General features: G+C 40.8%; 1 protein-coding gene across 2 annotated transcripts; it reads left to right on the plus strand.

Annotated features, from left to right (window-relative positions):
- Positions 1-371: 371 nt before the first annotated feature.
- LOC127453329 (ubiquinone biosynthesis O-methyltransferase, mitochondrial-like) lies at positions 372-16,702 on the plus strand. 2 transcript variants are annotated; one of them, XM_051719659.1, is made up of 6 exons: positions 372-654; positions 788-940; positions 2,062-2,161; positions 14,024-14,266; positions 15,629-15,788; positions 16,073-16,702. In XM_051719659.1, the coding sequence occupies exons 1-6, from the start codon at positions 491-493 to the stop codon at positions 16,261-16,263; spliced, it is 1,011 nt and encodes a 336-aa protein (XP_051575619.1). In that variant the 5' UTR covers positions 372-490; the 3' UTR covers positions 16,264-16,702. The 2 variants fall into 2 exon arrangements, with proteins under 2 accessions (XP_051575619.1, XP_051575620.1); XM_051719660.1 differs by having other exon boundaries at positions 579-706.
- Positions 16,703-17,230: the final 528 nt, after the last annotated feature.

Genomic DNA, 17,230 nt, shown 5'->3' on the forward strand with positions numbered 1-17,230 from the left:
GCTGTCACTGCTGCAGGTGAAGGATTTTTTTTTTTTTAGATGAGAACACTTTGAAGCAGTTTAAGAAGTTCAGAAATATTTTTATTTTTTAAATTTGTAGTAATTTTTCACGTTATTAATGTCCTGACTCTACATTGTCATCAGTTGAATGCCACTTTTGTGAGTAAGTACCAATTTCTTTCCATAAGAGCAAAATCTGTACATTATTTCAAACTTTTGGCTGTCAGTGTATGTTTCAAAATTACTATTAATTTCTTATGGAGTCATTTTTTTTTTTATTTTTGTTTTATAATGAGGGCAAAAATACTGAGTGCACCTTTAAGAAAGTTTGTCATACTGTTGCTTAGGATAGGAACGTTTGACTCCGTTCTTAGTTTCTGCTCGGCCACGACCATGCTGTACTTCTGCGAACAGGCCACGGTCGCATTGGTTTTAAAGACTGAAGATAAATGATCATTTTAAGTTACACGTGACACAATATCATGCAATTATGTACTCCAAGAAATGTTCACGACTTTTTTTTAGGTTGTTAACAGAATCGACGTTTAGATTTACGTTAATCCGAAACGTGTCCTCCAGTTCAAAATCCGTGCGGTCTCTGTGCAGCTGGACGGTGTGTCGGAATTACCGGCAGAGAAATCAGCTGTCAAACGGGTGAGACTCAATTAATAGATTTAACAAGCATGACAGCCCCTTTTCATAATAGGTAATTGAGTTGGTTTACTCAATCTTTCAGTTTTCGTTTACATGCGAATTTGCAATGATCTAAAACAGTTTTCTCCTGCAGACTGCCCCGTCTAAATCTCCGCACAGTTTCTCAGACTACTCTCGACCCCGCAGAGGTGCGGAAGTTTCAGGCCATGGCGAGCAAGTGGTGGGACTTGCAGGGAGAGTTTGCTGCTCTGCACTCCATGAATGACCTGAGAGTGCCTTTCATACGGTTAGTATGTCCCTGGTGACTTCATATAACATCTATTCTATTTACAAAAAAAAAGTATCATGGGTTTTAAACCTGAATACAGTATTTCAAAGTAGCATTGCATTGCCATCTGAGACCAGTGTCATGGTACTTTTTTGTTAGGGTGCTTACTGTGGAAAACTATGTCATGGAAATTATATATATATATATATATATATATATATATATATATATATATATATATATATTATTTGAACAGTCCATATTAATCATGTTTAGAGTCAGGCTGTGCTAACAATAGTTCCAGAATCTATTCTAGTGGAATTTCCACTGCTCAGTGACAGATAGAGAAACTACAGAAGCATCTATGTCCAGGTAATAACAATTAGAGTGAAAGGATGTGAACAAAGGCTAGAGATTAAATGCAGCACACACATATTTGTGATTCTTCTCTTGACATCTGTTTCTGTAAGAGACAGGATGGATATTGTGATTGGCATTGTGTGATTTTTTTTGTTTTTTTTTTTTTTTTCTCGCCTCCTGGAATTTTACAGAGCACAATTCCTTACCCTTCCCTGAGCACGGGATGAGTTGCATCGGCGATGCCATCAGAAGAGTGTGCAACAGCGTGCATGGCAATGGCATTGCCCAGAGGGCAGGTTTAAATGAGGAACCTCACTGCTGTTACTGGTTATTATATCTTACTTGAGGAGTGTGTGTTTTGTAGAGATCAGGCAGGAGGAGAGTAAGGTGGAAGGGAATTCTGTCCAAGATGTTAGGGTTTGTTGGTGGAGATGGGCTGAGATAACAGAACTGGCAGTGAGCACCTCAGGCTGCCTTGATCTGCAAGGACTGTCCAAGCATTTGGGGAGAGAAGTGAAGATGTTGCCTTTGGGTGCAGCAAGACAGACAGTGAGAATTTATCATTGCTTAAGGATGTCAGAGGCATTTGTCTAGCCAGAGGGATGAACAGTAGGACATGTTAGTGACTCAGGAAGCACATTGTGGAATTGCATGCCATGATCAGCATCCGATTTTCTGTTTTATGCCAGTCTGATGGACACCATTTTGAAATTTTACCAGACTGGAGGTGACGAGTGCCCTTTTCTTCCCATTTTGTAACCTTTGACCCCTATTTGCAGGGATAATTTGTTGAATGTGCACGGTGTACAGCAGTTGGGCAAACCTCTGGCTGAGCTCAGAATACTGGACGTTGGCTGCGGTGGAGGGTTGCTGAGCGAGGTAACTAATATCTTAGCAAATTATGCTGTTAAAGGGATAGTTCACCCAAAAATGAAAATTCTCTCATCATTTACTCACCCTCATTCCATCCCAGATGTGTATGACTTTTTCTTCTGCAGAACACAAAGATTTTTAGAAGATTTCAGCTCTGTTGGTCCTCACAATGCAAGTGAATGGTGACCAGAACTCACAAGGTCTAAAAATGACATCAATGGAAGCAAAAAAGTAATCCATATGACCCCAGTGGTTAAGTCCATATCTTCTGAAGCACTATGATGTAGGTGTGGGTGAGAAACGGATACATTTTTAAGACCTTTTTACTATCAAACTGCACCTTTGACCAGCCCCGAACAGTAGGTGGCTGAATGTGAAAGTGAAAGTCACTTCTACGCCAGAAGGTGGAAGTGAACGTGTGGATTTACAGGTAAAAAAAAAGGACTTAAATATTGAATCTTTGTTTTTGTTCAGCAGCAGAAAGAAAGTCATACACATCTGGGATGGCATGAGGGTGAGTTAATAGGGCCTTTCCCACTGGCGGTACTAAAGCCAGTTTTAGGTACTTTTCCCTGGGTCTAGTGCTTTTCGTCGCTTTCACACCTAAGGAACTATAGTTCCTCTAAGCCGTTTTAGGGGGACATTGTTAGCTCCTACTCTGGGGTAGTTACTTTTGGAACATATAGGAACTGTTGGACTGTGGGAGGTGGTGCAGCCTGTGATTGGTCAAAAACCTGCATTAAGAAAGGAGAGGAGCTCCATAGCCACCAAAAGTAAACAGTCTTGCTGCTAACCTGCTACTCAGAGGATTGCGCTAATTTTACAATTCCCTTAACAGAAATAACATAAAACAAAGTATCCAAAGAGAATCACCCATTTCACGTGTTTGTGTGTGTGTGACTTCATTGGAAGACACTATTTGAGTTTTCATTGCATCTGTAATGTACGAAAATACAGAAAATAAAGTGATTTCTGGATTACTACATTGATGGATATAAATAATCAGATGTTTATTGAGAGTGGGAAATTGAACTTTATAAAACACTAAACATCATTAAATCTAGTTTACATGAGGGAAGCATTGCGTGCCTGTTACTGCGTGGTTAACTTGCATCAAGAATTATTATTTTTTTTTTTTTTTTAAGTTAATGAGTGAGTATTTCTGTAGAGTCATTTATGCTGAGTCATAAAAGCCTTTTTGTTGATAAATAGGTTTATAGTGTATTTTCAACATGCTGTCCACTGAGTTCAGCATGGGCTTCGTGGTTAAAGCGCGCTTTCGCCGCCTCGTCTCATTTCTCCGGCTGCAGCACGGAGCACCGCATGTATGCCTCACAAGCCCAGTTTAAACTGTAACCTGAAGACACAAGCTGCCTTCGAAGGCTGTATAAGGATGGATGAAGGTAGAATGAAATAAGGAGCTTTTCAGATAGTTACATTCATCCAAAAACGCTGTTGTTGAAACCATTAACTGATAAGGCAGCTGCCTACGTTTTCCGATGCAGCCACAGTTCGTATAAAACAGCCCAAACAAACAAAAGTGTAGCTCCGATCCCGGCGTCCTTAGTCGGTGTTGCTGATTTTGTTGTTGTTGTTGCAATTACCAGCGATATACTGGTATACATGATAAACCGGTAGAAATTTGGCATCCAGTATACATTTTGGATTATAATCTGTATAGCGGTAACGCAAAATCGCCACTGTGTGACAAGAAATGTGCACCTCATTCTATTCCCATCACATGTACGTGGTACACATTCTGTCTGAGAAATGGAGGAGGAAGACAGAGCGGCTTCAGTTGAGACTGAGAAAATTGAAGAAACTAGGTTTTTCAGGTAGGCTATTAAATTATTTTTGGCGGCCACCCAAGTGAAAATTCGGTCCGCCGAAGCAAAAGCAATCACATTCATCTCGCGTTCTAATTAAATAAGCTTCTCATCTGACACACGCAACTGTGTTTTACATGATTGTCGTGCGCTAAATCTGAAGCATGAAACTGCGTGAGTCCAGGCTTCACCGGTTGTGCCTCATAGACAGGGGAGCTTAAAGCGGGATCACGCTACTCGATCCAGTTTCTCTCTATCGCGGCACAAAGTTCAAAACTTGCGTGACCCGTTTGAATTCTTCTTTTGTTTTTGTTTTTGTTTTTTTTAACCTTGAATTTGTATTTACACTGTACATAACAGACTGTATTAGATTTGCACTACCTATGTGTATGTATGTATGTGTCTGTACGTATGTGTATAATTATTTTTTATTATTATCTATGTCTTGCTGCTGTTTTTGTATTGTTTTTGTATTGTTGTACACTGAAAGCTCCTGTCACCAAGACAAATTCCTTGTATGTGTAAGCATACTTGGCAATAAAGCTCATTCTGATTCTGAAAGGGCTATGGACGTCAAACATCTCAAACAGCAAGAGAGCTCGAAATTCTAACCAACACTGATGAGGAAAACAGCAAATGTTTTGTGCGCCAACAATTATGTGTCATCTGTCATGCAGATTTTTTTAAACTACTCATCACACTTAATAAAATTCAGTTTGCATGATGTTAGATATTAAGAAATGAACCGGACATGTTTGCTTTCAGACATTCAAATGTTCTCTACAGTGATAACTTAAATCATTTAGAGCCAAAGGAAGTTTTTGTATACAGTGAGTTCAAAAATTATTCAGACCCCTTAATTTTTTTACATTTTATGTTGCACCCCTTGTGGAATTTTTTATTTTTTATTTTTTATTTTATTTTATTTTGTTTTTTAATAATTTAAAGCATTTTAGCATATCAGTCTTCACTCCATACCCCAATATGACAAAGCAAAAACCAGATTTTTGATAACGTTGCAAATGTATTAAAAAGAAAAAAACAAATTTCACATTGACATAAGTATTCAGACCCTTTGCTATGACACTTGAAATTTAGCTCAGGTGCATCCCATTTTTCTGGATCATCTTTGAGATGTTTCTACACTTTGATTGGAGTCCACCTGTGGCAAATACCATTGACATGATTTGGAAAGCCACACACCTATCTATATAAGGTCTCACAGCTGAAAATGCATATCGGAGCAAACACCAAGCCATGAGGTTAAAGGAACTGCCTGCAGAGTTCAGAGACAGGATTATGTTGAGGCACAGATCTGGGGAAGGCTACAAAAAAATTTCGGCTGCATTGAAGGTTTCCAAGAGCACAATGGCCTCCATAATTCTTAAATGGAAGAAGTTTGGAACAACCTGGACTCTTCCTAGAGCTGGCCACCCAGACAAACTAAACAATCAGGGGAGAAGGGCCTTGGTAAAAGAGGAGACCAAGAACCCGATGGTCACTTTGGTTGAGCTCCAGAGATCATGTGTGGAAATGGGAGAATCTTGCAGAAGGACAACCATCACAGCAACACTCCACTGGCAGAGTGGCCAGACGGAAGCCTTTCCTCAGTGCAAGACACATGACAGCCCGCTTGGAATTTGCAAAAAAGCACCTTGTAGCAGATCTCTTAGTTCAGGCAATGGAGGAGTCAGGAGACAATGAAGCAGATTCAAGGTCAGTCTCTTTAATGTTCACTTTTGATGGTAACAGTCAATACAAACTAAATGATTTCCAAAATAAAGGCAATCACTCTGTGTTTGGCTGTAGGGTAGTCAGTCACTCTCTCTCTCTCTCTCTCTCTCTCGCTCTGATGCTCTGGCGTGCCTTTTTAAGTCTCCCTCCGCCATCACTATAATGAGAGACAGGTGTTAGATAATTATGAACCAGGTGACAAGCCTTACTGCTCTCTCCCACAGACCGACGCATGACCACGCCCCCCCATGCCACACACCTAAAAGACTCTCAGACTGCGAGAAACAAAATTCTCTGGTCTGTTGAAACAAACTTTGAACTGTTTAGCCTCAATTCCAAGTGTCATGTCTGGAGGAAACCAGGCACCGCTCATCACCTGCGCAATACCATCCTAATGATGAAGCATGGTGGTGGTAGCTTTATGCTGTGGAGGTGTTTTTCAGTGGCAGGGACTGGGGGACTGGTCAGGGTAAAAAAAAAGCTGACCGCAGCAAAATACAGAGATATCCCTAACAAAAACCTGGTCCAGAGCACTCAGGACCTCAGACTGGGCTAAAGGTTCACCTTCCAACAGTACAATGACCCTAAGCATACAGCCAAGACAACGCAAGTTTGGCTTAGGGACAACTCTGTGAATGTCCTTGAGTGGCCCAGCCAGAGCCCAGACTTGAACCCAATCGAACATCTCTGGAGAGATCTGAAAATGGCTGTTCACCAGTGATCCCCATCCAACCTGACAGAGCTTGAGAGGATCTGCAGAGAAGAATGGGAGAAAATCCCCAAATCCAGGTGTGCAAAGCTTGTCGCATCATACTCAAAAAGACTTGAGGCTGTAATCGTTGCCAATGGTTCTTCAACTAAGTAAGTTAAGGATTTAAGGATCTGAATACTTATGTCAGTGTGATATTTTAGTTTTTTCTTTTTAATAAATTTGCAAAGTTATCAAAAATCTGGTTCTTGCTTTGTTATTATGGGGTATGGAGTGTAGATTGATGTGAAAAAAATAAATTAAAGCATTTTAGCATAAGGATGCAACATAAAATGTAAAAACAAAATGAAGGGGTCTGAATACTTAATGTGTGTGTGTGTGTGTGTGTATATAAATATATTATTTTTATTTTTTTTACACCGATCAGCCACAACGTTAAAACCACCTGCCTAATATTGTGTAGTTCCCTCTCGTGCCACCAAAACAGCGCCAACCCGCATCTCAGAATACCATTCTGAGATGCTATTCTTCTCACCACAATTGTACAGAGCAGTTATCGGAGTTACCGTAGACTTTGTCAGTTCGAACTGACAGTCTGGCCATTCTCTGTTGACCTCTCTCATCAAGCATTTCCATACACAGAACTGCTGTTCACTGGATGTTTGTTGTTTTTGGCACCATTCGTAGTAAATTCTAGAGACTGTTGTGTGTGAAAATCCCAGGAGATCAGAGGTGCCAGATGGGCTGGTTTGAGTATTTCTGTAACTGCAGATCTCCTGGGATTTTCACGCACAACAGTCTCTAGAATTTACTCAGAATGGTACCAAAATCAAAAAACATCCAGTGAGCGACAGTTCTGTGGATAGAAATGCCTTGTTGATGAGAGAGGTCAGCAGAGAATAGCCAGACTGGGTTCGAACTGACAAAGTCTACGGTAACTCAGATAAATTCTCTGTACAATTGTGGTGAGAACCCAGCGCGGGTTGGCGCTGTTTTAGCAGCATGAGGGGGACCTACATAATATTAGGCAGGTGGTTTTAATGTGTGTGTGTGTGTGTGTGTGTGTGTGTGTGTGTGTGTGTGTGTGTGTGTGTGTGTGTGTGTGTGTGTGTTTTATATAAACAGTGTGTGTATATATACAGTTCAAGTCAGAAGTTTACATACAATTTCAAGTCTTACAAGTCATTAAAACTCATTTTATAACCACTCCACAGGTTTAATATTAGTAAACTATAGTTTTGGCAAGTTGTTTAGGACATCTACTTTGTGCATGAGTAATTTTTCTAAAGTTGTTTTTTACAGACAGACTGTTTCACTTTTAATTGACTGTATCACAATTCCAGTGGGTCAGAAGTTTACATACACTAAGTTAACTGTGCCTTTAAGCAGCTTGGAAAATTCCAGAAAATTATGTCAAGACTTTAGACAATTAGCCAATTAGCTTCTGATAGGGTGTGCACTGAATTGGAGGTGTACCTGTAGATGTTTTTGTAACAGGTAAAGGATAGGCAAGGAGGAGGCAGAAACCGATGAACAGTCAACATAAAGTTTAAGGTTAAACTCAACGTAAAACAAACATAAACATAAAGCCATCTTTATCCCCCTCCCGGCTGATTAGCCTGATTCTGGGCCGGCCGTGTGTCCTCATGGCCCCACCCTCCTCCTTGTCACAGTATTTTAAGGCCTACCTTCAAACTCAGTGCCTCTTTGCTTGACATCATGGGAAAATCCAAAGAAATCAGCCAATTGTGGACCTCCACAAGTCTGGTTCAACCTTGGGAGCAATTTCCAAACACCTGAAGGTACCACATTCATCTGTAAAACAATAGTACGCAAGTATAAACCCCATGGTCCACGCAGCCATCATACCGCTCAGGAAGGAGACTTATTCTGTCTCCTAGAGAAGAACGTAGTTTTGGGGTGGAAAGTGCAAATCAATCCCAGAACAACAGCAAAGGACCTTGTGAAGATGCTGGAGGAAACAGGTAGACAAGCATCTATATCCACAGTAAAGCAAGTCCTATATCGATGTAACCTGAAAGGCTGCTCAGCAAGGAAGAAGCCACTGCTCCAAAACTGCCATAAAAAAGCCAGACTACAGTTTGCAAGTGCACATGGGGACAAAGATCTTAATTTTTGGAGAAATGTCCTCTGGTCTGATGAAACAAAAATTGAACTGTTTCGCCATAATGACCATCGTTATGTTTAGAGGAAAAAGGGTGAGGCTTGCAAGCCGAAGAACACCATCCGAACCGTGAAGCATGGGGGTGGAAGCATCATATTGTGGGGGTGCTTTGCTGCAGGAGTGACTGGTGTACTTCACAAAATAGATGGCATCATGAGGAAGGAAAACTATGTGGATATATTGAAGCAACATCTCAAGACATCAGCCAGGAAGTTAAAGCTTGGTCACAAATGGGTCTTCCAAATGGAAAATGACCCCATGCATACCCCCAAAGTTGTGGCAAAATAGCTTAAGGACAACAAAGTCAAGGTATTGGAGTGGCCATCTCAAAGCCCTGACCTCAATCCAAGTGCGAGCAAGGAAGCCGACAAACCTGGCTCAGTTACACCAGTTCTCTCTGGAGGAATGGGCCAAAATTCCAGCAACTTATTGTGAGAAGCTTGTGGAAAGCTACCCAAAACATTTGACCCAAGTTAAACAATTTAAAGGCAATGCTACCAAATACTAACAAAGTGTTTATAAACTTCTGACCCACTGGGAATGTGATGAAAGAAAGAAAAGCTGAAATAAATCATTCTCTCTACCATTATTCTGACATTTCATGGTTAAGGTGTATGTAAACTTCTGACTTCAACTGTACATATATATTTACTTATGGAATATTTCCTTAGTTGCATTGCTTTCAAAAGATGTCAAGTTTCTTGAGGTATATTTATAATAAAAAATAATACTAGTCAACATCAGACTGAAATGTGGCGTGTTTGTTTCAGTCATTTTCATTTATAAAGTACTTAAATGAATATTCAAAAATAGGCATTACAATATGGTTATTTAATAAACCCATTTTTATTCAAATTATTTTTAATTAACTATATACTGTATATCGTTATCGTAATGTAAAATGATTCATGTCATGATATAAAATTTTGGTCATATCATCCACTCCTAGCTCACCACTACCGTGCGGGCTACGGGAGTAATAAGGTAAAGTAGTTGTTGATGTGTTGTTTTGGAGGTGGTCAGATGCAAATGTCTACCACAGTGTGTCATCAAAAATCAAATCAAATCACTTTATTGTCACACAGCCATATACACAAGTGCAATGGTGTGTGAAATTCTTGGGTGCAGTTCTGATCAACATAGCAGTCGTGACAGTGATGAGACATATACCAATTTACAATAACATCAAATTAACACAACACAATTTAAACATCTGTTATACACATAATTACATACACTGTACAGTATACAATACGCACTATATAGATATACATTATTCAATTAAAAAAAAAAATATATATATATATATATATATATAGAATGTACAGTATTGTACTGTATTGACATTCAGGCTGTCGGTTGATAGTCAGTTGTTAAGAGAGAACATAATATAATAGTAATATAATTTATGACAGTCCGGTGTGAGATATAAGAGTAAGGGTAATAAAGTGCAGTGCTGATGTATTTTGATCGTGGGAGATCAAGAGTTCAAAATTCTGATTGCTTGGGGGAAGAAGCTATCATGGAGTCGGCTGGTGCGGGTCCTGATGCTGCGATACCACCTACCTGATGGTAGCAGTGAGAACAGCCCATGGCTCGGGTGGCTGGAGTCTCTGATGATCCTCCGAGCTTTTTTCACACACCGCCTTGTATATATTTCCTGGAGGGAGGGAAGCTCACCTCTGATGATGTGTCTGGCAGTTCGCACCACCCTTTGCAGTGCTTTGCGGTTGTGGGCGGTGCTATTGCCATACCAGGCGGAGATACAGCCAGTCAGGATGCTCTCCACAGTGCAGGTGTAGAACCGTGTGAGGATGTGGTGGTTCATTCCAAACTTCCTCAGCCGTCTCAGGAAGAAGAGGCGCTGATAAGCCTTCTTCACAACGACTTCAGTGTGGATGGACCATGTGAGTTCCTCAGTGATGTAAACACAGGAACTTGAAGCTGCTGACTCTCTCCACTGGTGCTCCATTTATGGTGATGGGACTGTGTTCTCTGTCTTTTCTTCTGAAGTCCACCACAAGCTCCTTTGTCTTACTGACGTTGAGGGAGAGGTTGTGCTCCTGACACCAGTGTGTCAGAGTGTGTACCTCCTGTCTGTAGGCTGTTTCATCATTGTCAGTGATCAGACCTACCACTGTTGTGTCATCAACAAACTTAATGATGGCATTGGAGCTATGTGTTGCCACACAGTCATGTGTGTACAGGGAATACAGGAGTGGGCTGAGAACACAGCCCTGTGGGGCTCCAGTGTTGATGGTCAGTGATGAGGAGATGTTGCTGCCTATTCTAACCACCTGGCGTCTGCTTGACAGGAAGTCCAGGATCCAGCTGCACAGCGAGCTGTTTAAGCCCAGAGCCCGGAGTTTCTCATCAAGCTTGGAGGGCACTATGGAGTTGAATGCTGAGCTGTAGTCTACAAACAGCATTCTCACATAAGTGTTCCTTTTTTCCAGGTGGGAGAGAGCAGTGTGTATTGTAGATGCAATGGCATCATCAGTGGAGCGGTTGTTGCGGTAAGCAAACTGCAGCGGGTCAAGAGAGAGTGGCAATACAGAGCAGATGTAATCTCTGATTAGTCTCTCAAAACATTTGCTGCTGATGGGGGTCAGAGCAACAGGACACCAGTCATTTAAACAAGTTATTTTTGATTGTTTTGGAACAGGCACAATGGTGGATGTTTTAAAGCATGTGGGGACTACAGACAAAGAGAGGGAAAGGTTGAAAATGTCCGTAAAAACACCAGCCAGCTGGTTCGCGCACGCTCTGATGACGCGGCCCGGAATGCCGTCTGGGCCCGCGGCTTTGCAGATATTCACCCGTTGAAAGGATCGGGTTACATCCGCTACAGAGACGGAGAGTGAACTAACCTCTGTAGCTTCAGCCGCGAGAGCTCTCTCCGCGAGGGCGGTGTTATTTCCCTCGAAACGAGCATAAAAAGTATTTAGCTCATCCGGTAGAGAGGCAGCGGTGTTCATGGCGGAGTTTTTATTCCCTTTAAAGTCCGTGATGATGTTAATTCCCTGCCACATGCTTCTAGAGTTGGTGGTGTTAAACTGTCCTTCAATCTTACTCCTGTACTGGCGTTTTGCGGTTCTGATAGTTTTCCGGAGGGCATAACTGGCTTGTTTATGCTCCTCCACGTTCCCGGAATTAAAAGCGGAGGTCCGCACATTAAGTGCCGTTCGAACATCGCTATTGATCCAAGGTTTCTGATTCGGATAGATTCGTACAGTTCTGGTCGGAACGACGTCCTCTACGCACGTTCTGATGAAACACATTACGCTATCAGCGTAAAGCTCGATGTCGTCATCAGAGGCGGACCGGAACATCTCCCAGTCCGTGTGATCAAAACAGTCTTGTAGCGTAGAATCTGATTGGTCTGACCAGCACTGGATCGTTCTGAGGGTGGGTGCTTCCTGTTTCAATTTCTGCCTGTAAGCGGGCAGAAGCAGAATGGAAGAGTGGTCCGATTTGCCAAATGGTGGGCGGGGGAGGGATTTGTAGTCATCCCGGAACGGAGAGTAGCAATGGTCCAAAACCCGGTCCCCTCGTGTGTTGAAACTAATGTGCTGATGATATTTTGGTGCGACTGATTTTAAACTGGCTTTATTAAAGTCCCCGGTCACAATGAACGCGGCCTCAGGGTGCGCGGTTTCCTGCTCACTTATAATCCCATACAGTTCCTTGAGTGCCCGGTCTGTGTCGGCATGTGGGGGGATGTACACAGCAGTGATAATGACCGCTGTGAATTCCCTCGGTAGCCAGAATGGTCGACACAGAAGCACAAGTAATTCCAGATCAGGAGAGCAGAAAGACTTGATAGAATGTACGTTCCTCTGATCACACCAGGATTTGTTGATCATAAAACATACACCACCTCCTCTGCTTTTACCTGAGAGGTCTTTCGCTCTGTCCGCTCGGTGCACGGAGAACCCCGCGGGTTCAATGGCTGAGTCTGGAATCTCCGCAGACATCCAAGTTTCCGTAAGGCAGATAATGCAGCAGTCCCTTGTATCTCGTTGGAAAGAGATCCTCGCTTTCAGCTCGCAGAGCTTGTTATCCAGAGACTGAACATTTGCCAGTAGAATAGTGGGTAGCGGGGGTCGATTTGCGCGGCGTCTTACTCTGATGAGAACGCCGGCTCTGTTTCCCCTTTTCCTCCTGCGTTTCCGTGGCCGTGCTGCCCAGACAAAGGGCTCCGCTTGCGTGTTTGTAAACAGTGGGTCGGCATTGAGGAATGTGAAGTCTGGTTTACGGTGTGAGATTGCTGAACTAATGTCCAAAAGTGTTTGTCTGTCATAGACAATAAGGCAGACAACATCCAAGACAAAAAACAGAAGAATTGTGAACAAAACAAACAAAACATTACTATGTTGTGTCGGAGCTCGCAACGCAGCAGCCATACTCGGCGCCATCTTGAGTCCAACCATCAGTCCAACTCACAATGTGGAGGAAGTAGAGAACGAGTTGTTTTGGCAGCTTGGTTTCAACACATGCTCTTTTTGCAATCAGGAGGACGTTGTGGCGGTATTACACTTGGTCACTTCATACGTTTTTACTGATTGGATTGCTATCCTATTGAATAAGCACATTCCATTTACATTTGACCACATCAACCAAACAGATATAAATCCCAATCTGCAATTCCTGCGCTATATGCAAATAAAACATCTGCTAGTTCTTATATGCAAATTTCACTTCGTTATTATGCTAATGCAAGGCAGCAAATATAAAAGATGTGATTTATTATTTAAACAGCCAGATGCATTTAAACTTGACTGAGTTTCGAATGGAGGTGGTTTGAGTGATCAGATTTATATCCATTTCGAATCTATCTTGGAGGGCATTTACACTTGGTCTTTTCATGATTGGATAGCAATCTGATCAGCAAAAATGCATGAAGTGACCCCCTTTGATTCTGAAACTTACAGTATGTTTTTAAAGTATAATGACCTCTTATATATTAAAAGATCAAGGAAAATTGTATTACTCATGTCATGACCCCTTTGACAGTGAACAGATGGTTTCCAATGTTGTTCTCTGGCATAACTTCTAGATTTTTATCATATCAGTGGCCTATAGAAAAAATATATATATATATATATTCATCATGGCGGTTCTCTCTTTTGGTCGTATTGATAACCGAAAACATTTGCTTTTTTGTGATGCTACAACCATGCCAATAAGCATCAGTATAAACTACAAGATCACCAAAGTGAAAAACAATAAATAAATAACTTTGTGCATCTTTTAGTTGTTGAGAATAGTTACTGAATAAACTCTGCAGTACATTACTTGTAATATACTGCAGAACGCCCAACAGAAGAAATCAACAACAAATGCAAGTTTAATTAGACTTGGAGTATCTTTTTCTAAAGGTTTGAACCCAGATTAGAGCTATCCTTTCTCAGCCACTAGGAAGGCTGGGAGCAGATGTGCTTGGGATCGACCCAGTGGAGGACAGTGTGCGAACTGCAGAGATGCACTCCTCCTATGATCCCAATTTGCGGGAAAGGGTTTGCTATCAGGCATGCACACTAGAAGAGCTTGCTGAAGAAGAAGCCGAGGGGTTTCATGCTGTAATTGCATCTGAGGTGGTGGAACATCTGGCTGACCTGGATGCCTTTGCCAGCTGCTGCCGGCAAGTGCTGAAGGTTTGTCACAACATCTTGACTCCTATCTCAAATAAAATCACAGTTGCACAGAATTACAGTGAGTGAGAAAGTATTTTTGTTTTTTGAGGACACATTTAAACATTGAGAGAAATGCAATCCAAATTTATTATATTACTCAACGAGACATGTCAGAGACGACATCTATGCTCAAGACGACAGGTAATTACATTATTTTGTATGAACTTTTTAATGTGGTTTAACTTAAGAACTGTAAACTGTTACAGTGGAATCATTATTAAAATTAGTGCATGAGATGGCTAGATTATTACATATAATATTATGTTTACGTTTTGATTGAGAATCTTACCGGTTTACTTAAAAAAAAAAAAGAAAAAAAAGCCACAACCTTCCTAAGTGAGCAGTCCACTGCACTTACTGAACAAAACAGTGCACAAAATAAGATGAGAAGAATTTAAGGAAAGCTAGCAAAGTTGGCAAATGTAATAACTTACCAAGATCAGCTACAGATGATACTAGTGATTCGGTGTTCGTCTCGAGCGTGACTAACTGAATTTAATGTTTTGGTTAGGACATTAAAGTTGTTTATGATTTGGTCAATCGTCCGATTAAATTGGGAGATTTTTTTTTCCGTATCTCTCATAGACACCTTTTTTTTTCTTAGCGATTTCTCTAGCTTATCTTGGATCTCCGTAGAAGACCATATCGCAAGTAGAGTGCTCGTTTCTGTGGTGGAAATTCGCACCGGCCCAGGAACCCAACCCCAAACCATGTCAGTGGAAAAGGGCTATCAGTCATTTGTTGTATGTAAGTGTGAGATTCCCAGCTGAGAGAAATTGGTAGAGTAGACCTTTTTAATCTCCTGGGTCAGTATGTCAGAAGGCAAACATTCTCTGTGAAGAGTTAGTCCAAATCCTTATAATCTTCCCTAATGCTGCGATATCCAGTTAAAATAAGGTGCATTTTCTTACCCCACCAAAAAAACCATCAGTAAGTTCACCTTTTTGATTTAATGAAATTAAAATAAACCATTCTTTTGTTTTTCTTGTTTCATCTGTTCAATTTTAAATAATCCATTAGTAAGTATTCACTACACTGTAAAATAAAATACTTTAATGTCCTTTTTATGCTAAAGTGTGCATTGTCTTTCCCCTGTAATAGTGTATATTCCGCAGACTGACTGAATTTTTTCACTGGAAATTATTAGTTCTGCAAAACGTTTAAATAAACATCTGAAATAGTATTAAATAAAGTCTGAGCTTAATTATGTTTGCAGAACAAATATCAGCTATACAGAGGATAAGAGCTAATTATGTTTGCAGAACAAATAACAGCTGTACAGAGGATAAGAGTTAGTGTTATCTTTCCTTGTCTTTCTTTCAGCCTGGTGGCTCTCTTTTCATCACCACTATTAACAAAACCAACTTGTCCTATACTCTTGGCATTGTGGCAGCTGAGCAGCTGTTAAGGATTGTACCAAGTGGAACTCATGACTGGGAGAAGTTCATCAGCCCAGAAGATCTGGAAAGACTGCTAGAGTCATGTGAGTGCCATCTCCCACTTCCACCTCGATCTAACTCTGTCTCTTTTCCCATTCATTTGTCCATCATCCATCATTTCCCTTCCACTCATCTTTTTTCACTGTTCTCATTTGGTGTTAACTAACGGCTTCCTTCCCTTTTCTATCAATCTATAAAAAGTCTTTATCTTCTTAGAAAAAGGCTTGTTTACATAAAAGTACATAACTGCTGAACATGATCTAATGGTCTTTGCTACTGCAGAATGTGTTACCTGCTTTTACCAGCTGCCTGTTTCTCTGTATCCCAGCTGGTTTCTATGTGGAGGCTATCAGAGGCATGATGTACAATCCTCTCACAGGAGTGTGGAGCTGGCAGAAAAGTACGGCCATCAATTACGCATTGCACGCTATCAAACGCAAAGAAGAGCCCCAGCCTGAGCAGACCTGGGCTGAGAGTGAGAATCTGGATAAGCCAGGTCAAGCCCCAAGTTACAGCTAAGCTTTTGCAAATGTTGGAGCTGCCAGCAGTTTCACTTTTATCAAAAGGCGGGTGAAGTTATGATCAAGACAAATTCAGGATCTCAGACTTTGCTTAGTTCAGAAATGGTGAACCAGTAAGATAAGGTAGGATTAGGTTGTGTTCCTTCATAAAACAAGCTTTATGAAGCTAGACTGAGATGTGAAGTCATGGTTGAAGCACTTATATTTGATCAACAACACAGTCTTCATGTCTCCTGCCTTTTTTCTCCTTTGTTTTTTTTAAACACAAATTACTTGTGTGTTCTGTGGTGTTGATCTTTGGTTGGTTCCATAAAAATAAAATCAGTCAAATAACACTGACTAATATGTGATAAGTTGATGCTTGTAAAGTACCTACTATACAAAGTTTGTTATGATTGTGGACTTTGTCGTTTGCAATAAAATTCAGCATATGTGTGGAAAAAATAATGAATTTGATTAGTTGCTTGATAGCCTATAAAGACATTATGGTTGCATGACTTCTTTATGGACATGAAAGAGCTTTGATGTGCTTCACATTCATTCAGCTTCACAATACAACTTCTCATGGCAACTTTCAAACACAAATGGACCAGTCGAAGTATTACATAACAGTAAGAAGTCCTCTAGAAGCTCTCAGTCATTCTCAAACATAATAATGAGATCAGATTTCTACTACGAATTAATGCTTTCTACCTTTACACATTAGTCCAGTGTTATAGGTGCTACAGTATGTTAAAAATGATTTATGTAAATTATGATCCAATTATGATTGCAGTAATTATCCCCCCTCCCCTCTTCTCCCTTGCATAATATTTCTTCAATTAGAAGTATTTGCCAAAACATTCTGTGCATTGCCTGCAAATGCTGGGACATTGTTTTAAAATTACAGTAGATTACAGTATATATAATTTTAAGTTTTATTACCTTAGATGCAGCAGGTATCCACTTTCTCTGGGGAACCTGTG

This window comes from Myxocyprinus asiaticus, chromosome 15, assembly GCF_019703515.2.
Source record: "Myxocyprinus asiaticus isolate MX2 ecotype Aquarium Trade chromosome 15, UBuf_Myxa_2, whole genome shotgun sequence".
In the NCBI taxonomy this organism is placed as follows: Eukaryota; Metazoa; Chordata; class Actinopteri; order Cypriniformes; family Catostomidae; genus Myxocyprinus; species Myxocyprinus asiaticus.